The 20,691-nt window shown below is 36.4% G+C and overlaps 2 protein-coding genes across 5 annotated transcripts; both read right to left on the bottom strand.

The window, feature by feature from the left end:
- Positions 1-4,297: 4,297 nt before the first annotated feature.
- On the bottom strand, positions 4,298-20,208 carry LOC127252869 (probable disease resistance protein At1g61300). 4 transcript variants are annotated; one of them, XM_051277228.1, is made up of 3 exons: positions 19,931-20,056; positions 10,513-11,827; positions 4,298-7,477 (listed from the first exon to the last, which is right to left on the bottom strand). In XM_051277228.1, exon 3 carries the CDS (start codon positions 7,467-7,469, stop codon positions 4,440-4,442), a length of 3,030 nt encoding a protein of 1,009 aa, XP_051133185.1. In that variant the 5' UTR covers positions 7,470-7,477; positions 10,513-11,827; positions 19,931-20,056; the 3' UTR covers positions 4,298-4,439. The 4 variants fall into 4 exon arrangements, with proteins under 4 accessions (XP_051133185.1, XP_051133182.1, XP_051133187.1 ...); XM_051277225.1 differs by having other exon boundaries at positions 10,558-11,827; XM_051277230.1 differs by lacking the exons at positions 10,513-11,827; positions 19,931-20,056 and adding an exon at positions 7,862-8,009.
- LOC127252925 (putative late blight resistance protein homolog R1A-10) lies at positions 10,702-13,112 on the bottom strand. Its single transcript, XM_051277313.1, has 2 exons — positions 10,792-13,112; positions 10,702-10,750 (listed from the first exon to the last, which is right to left on the bottom strand). Exons 1-2 carry the CDS (start codon positions 13,110-13,112, stop codon positions 10,702-10,704), a joined length of 2,370 nt encoding a protein of 789 aa, XP_051133270.1.
- Positions 20,209-20,691: the final 483 nt, after the last annotated feature.

The raw sequence follows: 20,691 nt of genomic DNA, 5'->3' as shown, positions 1-20,691 counted from the left end.
CTAATGCGTCCCTTCAAAGGTCTCAAGTTTCGAATTCAAGCACATAAATCTTGCTTTCACGTAAGATGTTTACTGACTAGTACTATTTGGGAAAAGGAAGACTGCTTTGCAGAAATCTCACTCATTTTCTGTCTTTGGGACGAAAGTTCATCTTTGGAATCTTAGATAGTTTCAAGTGATAATTAATGCTGACATATTTTATAAATTAGATATTATGATGATTTCTTAGCATATATAATAAATATATTTTTTAAGCGATAAATATGCTCAAATTTTGGATTATCAAACTTCTTCGCATTACACTTTTCATCGTTCTTGAACAAATTCAATAAAAGAAATACAATGTGGAACTCTGGAACCATATTTTCTCATTTCTGCATCAGATTTAATTTTAGCAGGTTTTCGATTGGTTGTGGTAACATCCGTTGAACATTTTGATTCTGACCAATCAAATATGACAGAACTTTCTGTAGCATTGTTGTCACCAGTATGAGGCAGATCATTCTGAATTTGGGGATGTTCTGAACATCTGGAGGATTCTGAATCACTTTGACAGGAGCAACATCATCGTCACTTGAATGTTTAGATTTCTTCTCAGAAATGGTATCATCGAATATTACATTCATAGATTTCATCACCTTCTTAGTACGATTGTTGAACACTCTGGAAGCTCTTGAATTCAGAGAGTATCTCAAGAATATGCCTTTATCTGATTGATATCAAAATTATGTAGTTGATCCCTGTCCTTCATGATATTTCATAAGTTGTCTTCTCTGTATGAGGTCTGAGGTAAACTCGATTGATCACATAACAAGCTGTATTAATAGCTTCAGCCCACAGATGTTTGGTAACTTCTTTGGCATGCATAATCGACCTAGCCATCTCCTGTAGAGTTCGATTCTTCATCTTCACTTTTTTTTGTGGAGTCTTTGGGGCAGAAAATTCATGTTTAATTCTCAATCCATTGCAGAATCTAGAAAATCTCTGATTTTCACACTCTTTTCCGTGATCTGTTCTCAGTCTATCAATCTTTGATTTCTTCTCATTCATGAGTCTGTGTACCCAATTGTTCAAAGACATCACTTTTCTCACGCAAGAAATCAACTCAAGTATATCCGGAAAAGTCATCCACACAGACCAAAATGTACTTCTTACATCCAAGACTACAAACATCAACTGGACCCATGAGATCCATATGCAGCAACTCCAGACAGTTGTTGCTAAAGCATTGTTTCAACGACGAATGCACAACCCTCTTTTGTTTTCCTCTTGCACAGTCACCACACGTAGTACTGAGCATCTTTGAAAATCTAGGTAATCCTCTTATAGATCCAATTTTTCTGATCCTCAGCAGGTTTTGCAGATTGACATGACCCAATATAGTGTGCCACAACATCTACTCGTCATCTTTCAATATCAATGCTTCCATTCTCGGATATTCCAGCATGTAGCAATTGTTCTTCAATCGAACACCAGTCATCACATATTTTTGTCCAGCATCATATACTTCACATGAATCCTTAGTAAACTTCAAATGCAAGTCATCATCACATAATTGACTAATATTGATCAAGGTCGTACTAAGTCCTTCAACAAAATAGACTTTCGACAATCTTGGAATCCCTTCTTTTTCAAGAACGCCATAACCACTGATATTTCCTTTTGCACCATCACCAAAGATAACATCTCCACTTCGGTCTTCAACAAAATTCTTGAGAAGTCCCTTTTGGTTAGTCATATACCGAGAGCACCCACTATCAAAGTACCATCGATCACCCCGGGTGGACTCTTGACTCGACAATATCACATTGCACTCCAGCTGTTTCTGAGCTTCCTTAGGCATCCATACCAATTTGACTTTGATGTTTTGTTTCAACGCTTCAGTAGGCCACTGAATGTGCCTTCCATTGATAACATCGTTTGCCAGCTTGAAGCACTTCTCAGCCGAAAGATCAGGATACATGCAGTACTTGAAGTCAGTAGGTTGTGATAACTTCGATTTGTCATTATGACTTCTTCTGCGGTTTTTGTTCCAATTTATGCTTCTGCTCTTCGTTGGGTTTTGTTTCTTGACTTGTATTGATCTCTTCTCTGGCAGTTTGACATCAGTCAGCAGACCACCACGCATAAATGTAGTTGGTTTTCTTTGAAAATATTCACAGAAACCCAATCATTTGTGATCACCAAATGGTTTACCAATTGACACCACATCAGACTCTTGGACAGTCTCAAGTTTTGTAGACACCACAAACTTCTTCTTGAATCCACCATCAAATTTTTCTTTTGGCTTGCTGGAAGTAGTAGGCTTCTGCTCAGAGTATTTTCGTTGTGAACTGGGTGTACTCACTCCCTCATAACCATTTCTATTCTAGAACTTCCCACACTTCAGCTTGGATGCTCTTTTCTCACTAATCATTCGAGAAAGTTTACGACTCAGTAGTGCCATTTCTTTATCAAACTCTATCAGCTCCATGTCTTCAGCATTTAACGCCAAACTTTTAGGAGTTTCATCTTCAAGATAGTTTATTTCATAACTCACCAGTGTTCCATACAATTCATCCAATGTCATATTTTTCAGCTTTGGTAGTTCATCGAACATAATCACCTTGGCCTGAAATTTTTTGTGAAAGTTTTAAGCATCTTCCTCACCATCCTCCTCTCTTCAAAGTGCATTCTAAGAGCTTCAGCTTGATTGACAACATCCATAAAGCAATTATAATACACAACAATTGTTTCATCTTCATTCCTTCAAACAATGTCTCCACATAATCCAGTTTTAATTCTCGGGCTTGCACTAATCCTTCGAATGCATTTTCTAGAATGTCCCAAGCTTCTTTAACAATTTTGCAGTTGGATATCAACTTCTCCTGCGTTTCATCCACAGCGTTGAAGATCGAAAAGAGAGCTTTTGAGTTGACGATTCCAACAGCTTTTTCGTTTAGAGTCTATTCTCTTTTTGGTTTCTTCACAAAAGAGGTAATACCATCTTCATCTTGGATGGTCTTCATGGGATGAGACCATGCAAACTCGACAGCATCAGAAACATCTTCACCTTGTAACATCAGAAAAACTTCCATTTTGTTCTTCCAACTTCGATAGCTTGTTCCATCGAACAATGTAGGTCTCGATGTATAACGACCTTCCTTACTCATCTTTGAAACTATGAAATGACCTACTCAACAACTTAGAGAACACTGCCATGATACCAAATGTTGGGAGAATAGGTGTTGTACCAAATCACCTTCAAACATATATTGAAGGGCCAACTCCCGAAGCGTAGTTATATCACAATTATAACACCCTATTGCCAACTAAATGCATGCAGAAATACAAAGCAGTAAATGAGACAAGGGTTTGTTTATCCGGTTCGGATATAAACAATCCTATATCCGGGGGATACGAATCCCGAAGAAGTTCATTAATCAGTGCTGATTAAGAACAAAGACAACCACAACTCCTTCCACTCAACTGATACACTTTTTTTCTCACTACACACTCTCTAAAACCTCATCACTGCACTCTTCCCCTCTCGAGCTATGTAAGGCAGCCACAACAAGACATGTTGCAGCATGCAATTAATACAAAAAAGGAATAGTGTATTTCTATACACTTCTGATCAGAGGACAAACCCAAAGTGTTCATTTTATCTTGAGAATACACCATCATACGAAAGACAAATAAACACAATCAAGGTTGAGGCTTGATGGGACTGCACATGCTTGGTTAAAGATTGTTGTTTATAGTTTCTGACGACAACAACAACACATGATTATTTTGTCCATTTTCCAAAAATTGGTAATGAGATTTTTCATTTAACAGATGATGAAGATGCTGCTAGCGGTTCCTCCTATGGCTCTGGAGGAATGTTTGGTGGAAATATTTAGTAGCTGTGAACGCAGCATGCATGTTTGGCTACAAGTAATTGATGTTGTTATTTTACTGTATGTTGTTGTTCATTATTGTCTGTAATAGGCTTGTTTTTTTTTTTTTTTTTTTTTTTTTAATGAAATAATAATACTCAAGAATTACTACAGTTGCAAAATTGGTCTTCCAAACAATTTTTAGCCTATATTTTATGTTAATTTTTTGTTACTATTTATTATAGATTTAGTTTGTTTTTTTTTTTGTGTTATCAAACTTATTGCCTATTATAAAATTTTTATTTTCAACTCATTTTTTATATAGCATTTCATATTAAAGAATTATTTTTAATCTAAAATTAACAAAATAAAAATACAAAAGAATACAGTTAATTTATTTTTTAAAACAAAATTGAGCATTACACAAATTTTTTATATTTTTATTGAAAACATAATACCAAATATTGTAAATTTAAAATATATTATATGCAAAATATATTTGGATTCAAACTTGATCTATTACCAAAACCAATAAAGGTCATAGTATAGTTAGTTGTCCAGAAACTTATGATCATAAGATTATGGGTTCAAACTCCGACGCCCTAGGGCGTCCGGCAATAGCATGAGAAAGGGTTGGAGGAGGGGATGGAGCGAGGGATGCTCCAACTCCAATGATTCCCACCATTCCTTCTCTGATCTGAGAATTTGGATAACTACAAGAGATGCCGGAGGACAAAAAGAATGATAATCAGAATTAGAGTTTCCTGCTTCTCCAAAGAGCAATGGCAGTCTCTTCACTTCTGTGCATCCTTCCATCCAAATTACTTGGATGGAACTACAGAGCAGTGTCGAGTCACAGATACTCTTTAATTTTGGGAGCTGAAAGAGCCATAGATTCCTCAATTTGGGCATATGGAGATGGATAGGGAGTCTTTGAGATGATGATGCTCGATTTCCTCCTCTATCATTTCCTCCTTCAAATATTTCTTCTATTTCACTACAATGTCGGACATCCACCACTTCAAGGTTTTGTAAGCCTCTCAAGAGTGATAGTGACAACCCCATCTTCTTCATCTTGTTGCATCTATAAATATGCAACTGCTGAAGAGACGAAAACTCTATTGTGTGTAGAGGACGAGGTGGAGATGCACTTTGAAACATCACCACGCCTATCAAATCAGGCAACCCCTCTAGCGTCATGGTTTCCAAATTTTTCAATGGAAAATTTAATTGTCCTCCTCCTCCTGCCATCGCCATTGGAAACTCCTTCGATTTCAATATGCACTCTACCCCTTGGCATTCATACACTGTCAAAAGTTTGCAGGGTTCGATATTAATATTTAGTCCTTGAATATCATCCATCATGCAGCTGCTTAGACCCTCCCACTTTACAAATCCAATGCCTTTCATGTCGACTGGCCATACAATAACATCTCTTCTCCCTTCTTCATTCAGCTTCATCCCATTTACAAACACTTCGTTATCACAATATGCTGTTATTTGCTGGCCGAGAAATTCTCCCACAACAACACCATAAGATCGATTGTACTCTTTGAATCTTGGTAGACATGTCATTAATCGACCATAATCATACATGTCTTTCACACGCCCACAGAACTCCTCGAGCTGTTTTAATTTCTCAATTTCTGTCATTGGGGCTTCGATATAAAATGGAAGATGGAGGCATTGAAGTTTTTGGAAATTCAGCAACAAATTACTTGGTAATTTTTTCAATTTTCCAGAACCAATCTTCAAGCATTCAAGATTGACTAGTTCTTGCATTCCCAAAGGCAATTCCTCCATTGAAGTCCCTGAAATGTCCAACTCTCTTAGTTCTTTTAGATTTCCCAAGTCTGGCACATATTTAAGGTGTTCGCACTTGCTCAGGAGAAGGGCTTTAAGGCTCACCAAATTAGACAAAGAATGTGGTAACTCTTTAATTAGTGTATAACTCATATTAAGAACATGCAGACCTCGCATTTCCAAGAAAAAGGAACCTGGTATAAGCGCCAAAAAATAATTGTTCTGCAAGAGCAATTTTGAGAGCTTGGGACATCTTGGAGACAACTCTACAGGAATATTCCATATGTTGTTGTGCATCAAAGAAATCTTCTCGAGATCTTCACTCCATTCATCTACTTCAAAAATGTCTTTTCTCAAAAGTTTATTCTTTGTGATCTTTAATGCCATAGCTCTTACTAAATCATGCATCTTCACCCATTGTCGACTACCATTTCCGTTTTCTAACAAGCACACATTTACTAACTTATTCAGTATGACGTGACCCTGATCCACCCGCTTTCTTCTAGTCCTTCTTCTGTCTAACAGCCCCTCTGAAATGAGTAGTTCAATCAATTCTTTTCTATCGATTTCTGAGTCTTCAGGATACAAGCAACAATTCAAGAAACAATGTTGGACCATTGTAAATCCATTGTGCTTCTCTTCTCCTTGATCCAATCGATCAAAACTATACTTGAGTATCTTGTAAACCCTTTCTTCATAGCCATCTTCTCTCATGATTGAGTCATTCAACTCTGTCAAAGCATTCCTCCACTCGCAAACATCGGTTCTACCCTTCATACTTCCAGCTGTTGTGATTATGCCCAATGGCAATCCACCACAATGTTCCACCATGCGCTCCGCAATTTCTTGTACTTGGGAAGTTAGCGTAATCCCCCCTCCAAGAGTTTCTTTAAATAAACTCCATGATTCTCCCTTACTGAGCGTTTTCACAGGAATCACTTTTTGGCAACCAATTTGATGACATACTTCCAACGAACGGGTTGTTATGATTAGCCTACACTGGTTCAACGAAAGTGGATCTCCAATGTGTTCCAGGTTGAACTTTTCCCACACATCGTCAAAAATCAGCAAGACTTTGTTTCTTTGTGATAGTACTCGGTTCAGTCTCGCTGCTCTTTTGTCTTCACTGTGCTCCGCTGAAAGGTCTACATTCACTGCCTTAGCAACTTCATCCTGCAAGTTCTTTATGCTAAATGTCTGAGATACGGTTATCCAAATAACAACATGTTGAGCTCCTTCAACAAACCGATTGTGAACGTGCTTCGCCAGCGTTGTCTTGCCGACACCACCCATCCCATGAATCCCAATGCTTGACACTCCATCATTCACTAACAAATCCCAGATCATTTCGAAGTTCTTCTCAAAATTTTCACCCACCAACTTCTTTGTCAGGAGGGGAACTTGCTCGGGTTCACAAGCATGAAGCAGTTCACCAAAACGTTGACTCTGGTCAACTAATCTGTCTACTCTCAAACTCAATTTCTGTGCTCGATCTCCCCCGAAGAAGCCACTAGTAAATCCATCAGAATCCATAGCAGCCCCGAATTCCGTGAATTCCATTTCAAGTTTCCGCACCTCTGCCAACCAGCTCTCGACTTCACGCTTTCTTTTCTTCATACCCGATTGCTCACCATTCTTGACCTCCTTCTCGACATCAAATGCTTTATCACTCAACGATTTCAAGTTCATTTGTAGAGATTCCAATATTATATTGTAGTTTGTGATCGTGGTCATATTGCCCAGAGCATAATCTGCCAGTTTCTCCCCGAGCCTGGAGAGAAAAGGTCCGGCGATTTCCCAAAGCATTTTTCTCTCTGCATTCAACACAACAGACTTCAAATAACCTCGTAGAAACACACAGGTTCATTCAATTGAATTTTGAATAACTTGCTTTGTATATGCTATGGAAATGTGTGTATATGTGCACTTGTGTTATGTCATTTGATATTAGAAGCAGAGCATGGAGAGCCAAAAACATGTAACCCTAGTTTATCATTTTTTATGTTAGCAATTCAATTGATGAGTATGTTTAACACAAAACAAGACCAAGCTATTGTAATCTACTGATATTTTGCAGAAAACATTAGTACATCTAAACAGTAAGAATTTAGAAAACCATAGATCAAGACAGATAAACATTCGCCTTGTTGCTTCAGAGAAATAGTAAAATACAGGAATCATAATTGTTGAAGGATCACCTGAATGAAAGCTTAGGCCACAGTAGATCTAAAACCAACAAGAATGTGAAGAAGCAACAAACACAATAATTGAATAGAAGAAAACGAAAAGGCTACGCGGGGAAGACTGTTTAAGTCGTTGTTTGCCAAATACTTCCTAACTACAATCATTGATGATATTAGCCACTAATATATACAAAAATACTTAAGTCAACAACTACATACATAATTTTATTAATTTAAGTCACTATCATGCAAAATATATATATATATAATCAAAACATAGTAAAGTAATATCTTGCAACTATAATATTTATTAAAAATTATTAGTATTAGTTGTACATTGACTTATTCAAGAAGTGATTACTTGTATTTTGTTTTTCTAATTCAACTAATTATTTTTTCTACAAATATTAGATAAGATAACAACCTTTTTTATTATTAAAATTATTATATTTATTTATTGTTTTACTTCAAAAGAAAACAAAGGAATAAAACAAAAACAATATGCAAGTAAATACACCAGAAAAATTAGATATAAATATTTTTTCTGCCTCGAATGTGTTACTTTCTACTATGTGATCATTAACTGAAATATGTAGTGGAATAGTCATATATCTAGCTCGTAGTCGCACAAAATATTATTTAATCTAAAATATTGTGGCGTGGGCTAACATAGCACACTAAGAGCTAACATGTGATAGTCATGTGGCAATTTTAACCTCAAATATTGATTTGAATTTAAATTTTTATATAGTAACAATATTTTGTACTAGAAAACCTATTCAACAACTACAAATTAAATATAAGATTATTTCAACATAAACTATAGTTAAAGGAACAATCACTACTAGAAAAAATGCATTTTGTAACGAATTTTTTTGTCCTCAAAATTTATTTTTTCGGCTACTAATGACATTAAGGATGAAGAGAAGGATTGTGTTAGCTAAGTAAACTTTAAGTACGAAATTTTCTTACAAATATATATTTTTTTGTGTAGTGAATATAGTAGTAGATGTCACATACCTTACTAAAAATATATTCGTCGCTAAATATTATTATATTTTAAATCAATATTAGTAATTACTATAATAACATATATCTAAAAATTTCAATACATGATTATAGTTTCTAACATGGTATGGAATCCCCATGTTGCTATCAAAGTCTTAGGTCTCGAGTTCAATAACTACCGCTCCCCAACAAAAATACTGATGCATGTAATGGTTAATGAAAATGGTTGCGTTGTACTTCCTCAGATTAGTTTTATAACTTTAATTCAAATTTCAACTCTAATTTTCTGTTTTCAACACCAATACAATGTTGAAGAAGATTGGATTTTCATTATTTAGGGGACTGGGGATGAAGTGAGTTGTTTTAAGGTTAACTATTGCCTCCTCAGACAATCGATTTGTTAGTTTGTTTCATGAATCCTACAATTGAATAACCGAGCAAAGCGTTACTTTGATGCTCAAGCTGGCGAATATCGTTTGATAGTGTGTATAATGTTGTGCTCTGGGCATGTGACAGTAGGAGCAAATGGTTAAGATTGAGCAACTGTCTGCCTTGTGTTCGAGAATTCAATAAGCAAGCTGCTTTCATTTCATGTATTGTGGGTTAAATTAAGAATCACTACAAAAAAGTAGATTTAGAGACAAAAAAAAGTTTTTGTCTCTAAATTTACTTTTTCCGTTACTAATGACATTAGAGACGGAATTATGAATGAAATTAGGTTAACTACGTAAACTTTAGGGACGAAATTCCGTTGCAAATATATTATTTTTTTGTAGTGTGTGTAGCATACAAGACTTAGAGAGTAAAATTCCAATTTATATTTTTAATTTTCTTCTCATATACAAATTCTATTTAAAAAGTGGTTTTTTTTGTTTTACATAATTGGAGGTACATATAGAAATTCAATTAGTAATTAAAGAAAATAATGCTCGGTAATGATAATAACAATACAATAAATAATATTGAATAAAAAATAATAATGAAATATTAAATACTTTCTTTTTTCAAAATTAATAATATAAACAAAGAAAGTACAATATTAAAAAAAAGATTGTGCATCACACGACACACGCTAGTATTTATTTATTTCTCCTCCCTGTAAATACGTCCAGTCCTTTGTTTTCTCCTATGTTGCGACAATTTCTATCCAAAGGCCATTATGAAATTTTAACCAAATAACTTTTCATAAACTGTTTTAGTATGGAAATCTACCAAAAAAATAAAACTCAACCTACAGAAATATAGAGTGTTTGTTTTGTGAGAGTGTTGAAAATAAACTTTTTAAATGTTAAGTACAGAATAATTGTGTACAAAATATAAAAATAATGAATATGCTTACTGTTTTTTATCAAAATATCTGAAAAAATAATAGAAAAAAAAATCCCTAAACTAATAAATCATCAAAATTTTATGCATCTATTTGACATCGAAATCAAATACTAAAACAAATCCTATCTCGATTCGGGTTTACGGCCTCAAACATTAATTATTATATCAAAGTATAAATTAAGAAGAAATTGTAAAAATATTTCTATTAGTTTCTTATAATACTAATAGAAATAGAAAAAAATTTGTAAAAAAAAATTATATATTTTTAATATTAAGTATAATGAGTAAATATGAGTAAAAAAATATCCATAATAAGTGAGAAATATCACCAAATTTCCACGGTAAAATTGGCTGTAGTAATAGACATTTTTAACCTTTCTGCCTTTCTCCTGAACACCAACATATCCTCCTTATTGAGGAAGGAGATTTGAATGTGAAGGCCCCCATTCCCACGACTCCTCCTCTCCACCAGTATCTGCTGTGCTGAAAAGGCTGTGATGCGTTTAGTGGCATGGAGTTTAAGAAGTCTCAGAGTTGGGATGTCTCCTATGTGGAATGTGTAGAGCACTGTACCCAGATCAAGAATTTCCAGGACAGGAAACCAACACTTGTCTAGTTGATAGAAATCTATATCAGTAGAGCCATCGATTCTCAGAGACTTGAGAGAGCAGAATGCCTGGGGGAAACGGGACCACCCAACTCTTGAAATGTTGCCCTTAATCTTGAGTTCTTCAAGATTAGGCAAAAACGCCATCATCTGCAAATCTTTCCAACAAAGCTCGATGTTGTCTAAACTCAATTTCCTGAGTGAGATTGGGTAGGTGAGTTGGAGCAACAAGACCTTCTTCATAACTGGAGAGTCGACATGGAAGAAGACTTTCAATGATTCCAGCATTGGAAAATGACGCATATTCTCAAGGAAATAATCTGACTCTGCCCTATCATACTTGATTTGTAGCTTCTTTACACGTTTTATCCTCATAAGGACATCGTCGGTGCACTTGAAATTTACTATTTTCATGAAGGTCTGAAGGTGTTCCAAAGCAGAATTTTGTGGCAATCCCATGGTTGAAGGAGGGTCGGGAACAGAAATCTTACTGAACTCCACATGTCTCAAATGCTTCATACTCCATATTTCAATTGGAGCTGAAACCAAATGAGTGTTGTGGCAAATTATAGTCTCCAGACTCCAGAGGTTGGATATTGTTGAAGGAACTCTGCACACAGCTGAGGTAGAGCGGCATCGAATGTATCGCAGGTTTGCATGTTGAAAAATATCTTCGAAAGAATTTATATCAACATCATCTACTACGCGCAGCAGTGATGCATCCTCTATCTGAGGCATACCCTCACCACAGCATATTAGAGTACCGGTCTGTGATGGATATATGGCATCATTGAATTCTTGATAGAGATTCTTTTCACGAAATACAATGCAATGATTTCTTAAGATGTCGAAAAAGTTCTCTTCTCGAGCAATCCATAGGCATAGATCACGTACACATTCATGAATATAGCACGTTTTCATATCTCCGGTTAATCCATGTCGATTGAATAATACCAGATTTCTATCAACGAGATCCTCTAAATAATCCAGACCAATTTCTTCCAAACATCTGTTATCATGATCTGGTTGTACAAAACCTTGAGCAATCCAAAGCTTGATAAGTTGAGAAACAGGAATTACATAGTTTTCAGGAAAAATTCCCAAATAAAGAAAGCATTGTTTCAAATGTCTAGGCAAGAATCTGTAACTCAATGACAATATACCGAACCAACTTTTATAATCTTTTAAATTCAAAATTGGCTTTAGGTCTCTTGCCACAGACTTCCAAACGTCTTTGATCAAAGGCAAATTTTTTAGAAGTCCCCCAATGACAATGATAGAGAGAGGAAGCCCTTTACATTTTTGAGCAATCTTCCTTCCTATATTCTGAAGTTCATTAGGACAATTCTCTATTCCAAATGTAGTTCTACAAAGCAATTCCCAGCTTGTAGCTTCTTCAAGAAAGCACTTCTCAAGGACTGGAAAGTCAAAATAAGATACCATTCTTGATGGCCTAGTTATTAAAATGATTCGACTCATATTCTTTCTATCCGGAAAGCAAGGCCTTAAGCCACCCCAAATTTCCAAACTCGTCATGTCGTCTAATATAATTAGATATCTACCACAACATAAACTTTTGTACAAAAGTACTTTCAATTGGTCCTCACTGAGTAAATCATCACTACTTTCTTGTCTGTCAAGACGAGAACATATTTGCAAAAGAACATCCCGCAGAGTGCATTCTTTGCACAATGTGATCCAAATTTTGATATCAAAGTGATGGAAACCAAGATTATTTTCATAAAGAGATTGCACCAATGTGGTCTTACCAATTCCCTCTATCCCAACGATTGAAATGACCTGAAGTGAATAGTGACCCGCTGTGAGACATTCCAGGATATAATTTTGTTCTATCTCAAGTCCCACTACAAGTCTCTTTGAACCACGTGACAGGGAGTATTTGTGTAGGTGGTGATGTGCAAGATGATCTGATGAAGCAGGAAGAGACCTGGAGGGTAGCTGCTGCTGATCTTTGAGTCCTACACACAACTCCATTATGTATTTCATTTTTAACTTTACTCTTTCGAGCAACTCAATGTGTGACAGGAGATCAGATCTCGAGCTGTCAAGAATTTCATCTGCTATGCAATTATCAATGGCATCTTCTGCTTCGTGAGCAGCATCTACTATCTTTCTCTCCAAATCTGGTTGTTCTTGACTCTCTCCATGGGAATATGCCTTCAGAAATTTCTGAAATAAACAACCCATTTCCTCCAGATGGTCAATTTGGCACCTGTAAAAACTGATCTGGCTAGTACGGTACTGGACCCGCCTCACAGAATGGATAAGAGAAAGAATAGCTGCATAAGCAGCAGCAGCCATCCCTAAGCTCTTTCTGCTACCTTACAGAATTTACGCCTGAAACTTGAGTTGACTTTTTGGTGTGGGAATCAAATCAAAAGTTAAATGATATATATACCAGAAGATTGTAATGGATGCAAGAATTGTTCTGTTTGTAATAAGATGAATCAAATTATCTGAACCATCTGGTTTAGAACTATTACAGATCTCCTGGTTGATCTTCTTTGTTGTTTGGCGTTGAGAGTGACTGTTGTAGAGGAAAGATTTTAAATCAGCTGAATCAAATTATCTGAAGCATCTGGTTTAAAAAAGTTGCGACTTTTCTTTATGGGAAGTTTGATAGGCTCCATAATTATAAAATGTTTCTTTGAGGAGTAAGTTTTGTTTGAATAATTCCACGAACTGTACATCAGCAAACAACAATTGGGAATTGTTTAATTATCGTGGACAAAAAAATTGTGTTATTTTTAATAAACACAAAAATTTTGTACAAATTATATTTAATTTGAATTTAGAGCGGGTGTTATTATCTAAATGGGTCATTTGATTCTCTTTCCGGATCGATTTTTTTTCCAACTTTTTCCGATGGCTTCTTTGATCCGAAGAGATTTGGTCTTCAGTTTGACTTTGCCGATGGCTTTCGTCTCCATACAAGCGATTTGATCGTCGACATTGGATTTGATGTCCTCTTTAGACGATTCGAGCCTTTGATCTTTCGTTTGGCTTTGCCGCCTTTTGGAGAGCTTTGGTCTCCGTGTAGGCGATTTGATCGTCGTCTTTGGATTTGATGTCTTCTTTGGACGATTCGAGGTTTTAATCTTTAATTTGCTTTATCTTTGCCGGTTTTGGAAGACTTTGGCCTCCGTGTGGGAGATTTGATCATCAGCTTTGGAATTGATGTCTTCTTTAGACGGTCCGAGGTTTTGATCTTTGCTTTGTCTTCGCCGCTTTTGGAGGACTTTGGTCTCCGTGTGAGCGATTTGATCATCAACTTTGGATTTGATGTCTTCTTTGGAAAATTCGAGACTTTGATCTTTGCTTTGTCTTTGTCGCTTTTCGGAGGGCTTTGGTCTCCGTGTGGGCGATTTGATCGTCGGCTTTGGACTTGATATCTTATTTCGACGATCCACGGCTTTGATATTTGATTTGGCTTTGCCGCCTTTTGGAAAGTTTGGTCTCCGTGTAGGCGATTTGATCATCGGCTTTGGATTTTATGTCTTCTTTAGACTATTCCCGGCTTTAATCTTCAACTATGTGGATTTGGTGCTCCATAACACTTTTTGCGGCGTGTCTCTTTGACTTTTGGATCGAAGAGGGCATGGTTGATGCTTTTGACGAAGAACGCGACGAACACCTTGAAGTTTTGGGATGGGCTTTGGAGGCTCTTCTTGGCTTTGACGAATTCCTCAACGGCTTTTGGAGCATTGATCCTTCCTTCAGCTTGAGCAAACGACGAAGAACGTTAACTCTATCGATTCGTCAACCAATATTGAATCATTTGGCCCAATCAGTGACTTTCGACGAAGAACACTTCAAAGGACACGAAGAACATGAAGAACAATACAGAGAGAGTCTAGAGATTTACCAATTTGCTTGAATCCTCGATGTAACTTCGGTATCTCAAATGAACTGTCCATGACTCCTATTTATAGGGGAGGGGTGACCTAGGCTTCTTTTTTGAATGATACCACGTGACGCGTCCTGATGGGCCAACAGGAAAATTTTATAATATTTCATTTTCCATCAAATGTTGTTTTCCATTTTTTACAAATTTGATTGTGTACATTCCTTTTTCGCCAAGAACTTTTATATCATTGTCTTTTTCGGATAGATATTATACTTTCTTTATTGACAAGATTAATTTATTTTGCTGCCAAATTTATTATGGCTCTATCTATGTACGTAATATTCGTACGATATCTTCCATTTAAAGCAAATTTTTGCATTAATGATTAATATTTATTTTACAAAAATCAACATATGTGCATAATTAAATACCATATATTTATTTTATTGAAATTTTATTTTCTTCCAAATTACATAATATTTAATTTAATTTTTAGTGCCTAGAAAATGCCCCATTGAGACTTGTTTAAGCCGACGCAAAACGTTTAAGGCGTGAATGAGTCTCGAAACATAAGTTAATTTATTTTATTTTTTTATTTTTTATTTTTTTTAATGAAACTTTCTTTTTTGTTTGCCCTTTTTTTCCATTTTTTTTAACGGCCCTTTCTTTTTTTTGACATGATCTTTTTAAGCCCGATTTTTTTAGAGCTTTTTTTTATATAATTGACTGAACTCTGAGTTATATTTTAAGTTGCTTACGTATCCGGTGAAGAAATCAAATAATAATATAGTTAAAAAAAATTGAATTTGTTTTTTTTATTAAACAGTTTATTCTCGTGTTAAGGAGTCTTATAGAAAGTTTATCCTCGTTTCCAGGAGATTGTAGAAAGTTTATCCTCGTTTTTAGGAGATTGTAGAAAGTTTATCCTCGTTTCCAGTAGGTTATAGAAAGTTTATCCTCACTTCTAGGAGGCTGAAAAAAGTTTATCCTCGTTTCCAGGAGGTTGAAGAAAGTTTATCCTCATTTCTAGGAGGGTGAAGAAAGTTTATCCTTGTTTCTAGGAGTGAAGAAAATTTATTCTCGTTTTCAGGAGGTTGTAGAAAGTTTATTCTCATTTCTAGGAGTGCTGAAGAAAGTTTATCCTCGTTTCTAAGAGGTTGAAGAAAATTTATCCTCATTTCTAGGAGGCTGTAGAAAGTTTATCCCCGTTTTCAGGAGATTACAGAAAGTTTATCCTCGTTTCCAAGAGTGTTGTAGGTATGATTGCCCCCACTATTTGAAGTGTTATATTTCTCGTCATCTGAGAAATCGTGGGTAGGCGGTTCATATCTTCCACTAGTCATCATACTCAATTCCATATCATGAGCGCAAGTGGCGAATTCTTCAAAAGTATGGGGTCGGATCCCTTGTAGGATGTATTTCAAGCCCCACTACATTCCTTGAATATACATTTCTATGCCAGAAGCCTAAGAAAAACGGTCTTTGCAGTTGAGACTTAAATTTCCCCAACTGTTGATGTAGTCAATTACTGACTCATCTTTCCATTGGCGGCTGTTGGTGAGTTCGGTCATGCTGACAGTTCTCTTTTTGATGTAGAACCGGTTCAAGAACTTGTACTCCAACTACTCCTAATTGTCGATGGAACCAACCTCTAAGTTGATGTACCAGTCGAAGGCGTTGCCTTTTAGTGACCGCACAAATTGTTTGACTAGGAGGTCTCCATATGTTCCAAGATTGTTGCATGTCTCGACAAAGTGCGCTATATGTTGCTTTGGGTTGCCTTTTCCGTCAAATTATTGAAACTTTGGTGGTTGATAGCCCGTTGGCATTTTGAGGGCGTCAATCCTTGCAGTGTAAGGCTTGGCGTAAGTGTGCGTTGGCCTTGAACTTCCTTCGAATTCTCTTTTGATTGCCCTCTTGATGTATTTGTAAAGTTGGGATATATGGATGAAGGAGTTGAATGATCCTTGAAATGGATTTGGTTCCGCCACCTTTTCTTTGACATAACGTTGCTCCATAGATATTGCCATTTTATTTTGGACTGCTGGGGAAGATGGTTATTTATGGCATAACCGGATTCTTCAGGCTTGTCCAGCTTTGTGGAAAGTTTTTCTATAAGGGCGTCTTGTTATTGCATGTGTTGAGATATCTCTTTAACGATTATGGACAATGCTGCAAGTTGGTCTTCTATATTTGAAGCATTGATAGTCATCACCATAGCAGAGTTTGATACGATTGAATGACTTGAAATTGGCCGCTGAGTAGGTGGCATGAAAATGCCTTTGAAGCTTTGTTATTCCTTGCAGAGCAGATTTTGATCCGCGGTCTTTGGGTCCTCAATATTTGAAGCGTTGGTAGTAATCACCGTAGCAGAGCTTGATACGGTTGAATGACTTGCAGTTTGTTGAAGGGTGAACCGATGCGGCAACACTCTTGAAGTTGTTGTCTTCTTTGTAGAGTTGACTTTGCTCTATGATTTTAGTAGGAGCATCTTCATAGAATGACAATGCTATTTTGGTCACGCTTCGTGTTGTCATTCCAACATTTGTTGAAGTGCTTGAGTTTTTTGATGCGGTGGATGCAGCGATTCCTTTGGCAGCAGCAGCTTGAGCAGCAGTTTTCGACGCAGCGTTGGGCGTCTTGATATTGTAGAAAGCCATTGGTTGTTGAAAATTTGTCGGAAAAAGAGATCTCATTGGGCATGCAAAAAATCTGTGGACAATAAATTGTGTTATTTTTAATAAACACAAAAATTTGTACAAATTATATGTAATTTGGATTTAAAGAGGGTCATATTCTCTAAATGGGTCCTTTGATTCTCTTTCCAGGTCAATTTTTTTCCAACTTGATTTTCGATGGCTTCTTTGATCCGAAGAGATTTGGTCTTCGGTTTGACTTTGCCGGACCTTGGAGGGATTTGGTCTCCATGCGGGCAATTTGATCGTCGGCTTTGGATTTGATATCCTCTTTGGACAATCCGAGCCTTTGGTCTTTGGTTTGGCTTTGCCGCTTTTTGGAGAGCTTTGGTCTCCGTGTGGGCGATTTGATCGTCGGCTTTGGATTTGATGTCTTATTTGGACGATCCGAGGCTTTGATCTTTGCTTTGTCTTTTCCGCTATTGAAGGACTTTGGCCTCCATCCGGGCGATTTAATCATCAGCTTTGAATTTGATGTCTTCTTTAGACGATCCGAGGCTTTGATCTTTACTTTGTCTTTGCCTCTTTTGGAGGACTTTGATCTCCGTGTGGGCGATTTGATCATCGGCTTTGGATTTGATATCTTCTTTAGACGATTCGAGGATTTGATCTTTGCTTTGTCTTTGCCGCTTTTTGGAGGGCTTTGGTCTCCGTATGGGCGATTCGATCGTCAGCTTTGGACTTGATGTCTTCTTTGGACAATCCGCAGGTTTGATCTTTGATTTGACTTTGCCGCCTTTTGAACAGCTTTGGTCTCCGTGTAAGCGATTTGATCATCGGCTTTGGATTTTATGTCTTCTTTAGACTATTCCCGACTTTAATGTTCGACGATGTGGATTTGGTGCTCCATCGAAGAGGGCTTGGTTGATGCTTTTGACGAAGAACGCGACGAACACCTTGAAGCTTTGGGATGGGCTTTGGAGGCTCTTCCTTGGCTTTGACGAATTCCTCAACGGCTTTCGGAGCTTTGATCCTTCTTTCGGCTTGGGCATACGACGAAGAACGTTAACGCCATCGATTCGTCAACCAATATTGAATCATTTGCCCAAATCAGTGACTTTCGACGAATAACGCTTCGAAGGACACGAAGAACATGAAGAACAATACAGAGAGAGTCTAGAGATTTACCTATTTGCTTGAATCCTCAATGTAACTTCGGTGTCTAAAATGAACTGGTCATGACTTCTATTTATATGGGAGGGGTGACCTCGGATATTATAATCTTTCCTTTTCCATCGGATGTTGTTTTCCATTTTTGACGAATTTGATTGTGTACTTTCCTTTTTCGCCAAGATCTTTATATCATTGTCTTTTTCGGGAAGATATTAATTTATATACTTCCTTTATTGACAAGATTAATTTATGTTGCTGCCAAATTTATTATGCCTCTATTTATGCGCGTAATATTCATACGATATCTTCTATTTAAACAAATTTTTGCATTAATAATTGATATTTATTTTACAAAAATCAATATATGTACATAATTAAATACAATATAATTATTTTATTGAAATTTTATTTTCTTCCAAATTACATAATATTTAATTTAATTTAGGCGTGCCTACAATTACTACAAGTATATGGCCAACATGGTTCTCCAAAAGTTTCTTGAGCTATTTTAAAATCTTTCCTCTTCATCAGTCACTCGAAACGCCGAACAACAAATAAGAGCCACCATGAGACCTGTAATAGTTCTACACCAGATGCTTAGTAGTTTGATTCAGCAGATTACAAACATAAGAATTCTTGCATCCATTACAATCTTCTGGAATATATATATATATATATCATTTAATTTTTGATTTGATTCCCACACCAAAAAGTCAATTCTAGTTTCACGTTTAAATTCTGTAAGGGAGCAGAAAGAGGTTAGGGATGGCTGCTGCTTATGCAGCTATTCTTTCTCTTATCCATACTGTGAGACGGATCCAGGATCGTACTAGCCACAAAAGTTTTTACAGGTGCCAAATTGACTGCCTAGGGGAAATGGGAAGTTTCTTTCAGCGATTTCTGAAGGCATATTTTCATGGAGAGAGTCAAGAACGACGGGATTTGGAGAGGAAGATTGTAGATGCTGCTTACGAAGCAGAAGATGGCATTGAAAATTGCATAATGGCTGAAAAGTTTAAGAGGCCCAGATCAGATCTCGAGTCACAGATTCGGTGGCTTGTAAGAGTGGAGGAAAACATGAAATCGATAATTGAGTTGTGTATAGGAATCAAAGATGTGCAGCTGGCCATCAGGTCTCTTCCTAGTCCATCAGGTCGTCTTGCACATCACCACCTACACCAACACTCCCTGCCACGTGCTTGGAAGAGACCTGTAGTGTGACTTGATATCATAGTTCGCCGGATCGGCCGAGTCCGGTCCGACTCGGCCGATCCGGAACCGGAACGGTCAGGACCGTTCCGGTTCGTCAAAAATATCCGATATTTGCCCAAAATTTTCCCATCCATTCATATCTTATCTATAAAACCCATTATAAATCTTATTCTTACCGATTTTCTACTTTTTATTCATATTATTCGAACAATTCATCTCAATTCGATCAGATCGGAGAAGAAAACATTTACCAGTGGGCTGAAGAAGAATCGTGGAGGAAAGACCTCTGTTCTGCGTTCGCGTCTGAAGAAGAATTGTGGGGGAGGGGAAGAAGAAGTGGGAGGATTCTGCGTTCGCGTCGGTGAAGAAAATCGTGGCATATAAAGCACGGCGGTTCCGATTCCGCGGCGGTGGTGGTGGAGGCTCCGATTTGAGACATTTCGGCGACGGATCCGTCGAGGAACGACTCGATTTCGTCTGGCCAGGGCTTCGATTCTGAGGCAGGGGGAAATCGTGGGGGGAGGGGGAAATCGTGGGGGAGGGGAAATCGCGAGGAAGGTAAATTAATTATTATATTATTTTAATTAATTTAAATATTTATAAATTTGAATTATTTTTTATTAATTTGTTTATTTAATTTATAGGTTTAATTATTTTAGATTTAATTATTTAGAATAATTTGTTTAATTTATTGATAAATTTAGTTTAATTGTGTTGGATTGTATTTAATTTTTATTTAATCTATATAAATTGAGTTCATTAAAATTAATATTTTAGAATAACTTATAATCTTATTATTTAAAATTAATATTATTTTAGACAAAATTTGTATTAATTGTAAATTTATTGTAAAAAATTAATATTTTAACTATATTTTTTATATAAACAAATTAGTTATCTACTTAAATTTTTGTATAAGTTTGATTTATTAATAAACTAATATATAATTTGTCTATTCAATTAATGAATTACTATTTATAAATATTTTAACAATTGTATTATTCAATTACAG

Source organism: Andrographis paniculata, unplaced genomic scaffold (assembly GCF_009805555.1).
Source record: "Andrographis paniculata isolate CXL003 unplaced genomic scaffold, ASM980555v1 Contig49END, whole genome shotgun sequence".
In the NCBI taxonomy this organism is placed as follows: Eukaryota; Viridiplantae; Streptophyta; class Magnoliopsida; order Lamiales; family Acanthaceae; genus Andrographis; species Andrographis paniculata.
This window is presented reverse-complemented; position numbering and strand designations above follow the sequence as displayed.

Bases quoted from the DNA above. Each gene is read 5' to 3' on its own strand.
- LOC127252869 (XM_051277225.1), bottom strand. From the start codon at position 10,696: ATGCCACTAAACGCATCACAGCCTTTTCAGCACAGCAGATACTGGTGG. The intron at 7,478-10,557 runs GTTAAAAATGTC...TGTTGAATGCAG, and splicing joins TTCAGGAGAAAGGCAGAAAG to AGAGAAAAATGCTTTGGGAA.
- LOC127252925 (XM_051277313.1), bottom strand. From the start codon at position 13,112: ATGGCTGCTGCTGCTTATGCAGCTATTCTTTCTCTTATCCATTCTGTG. The intron at 10,751-10,791 runs GTGTTGGTTTCC...ATCTGGGTACAG, and splicing joins GATTTCTATCAACTAGACAA to TGCTCTACACATTCCACATA.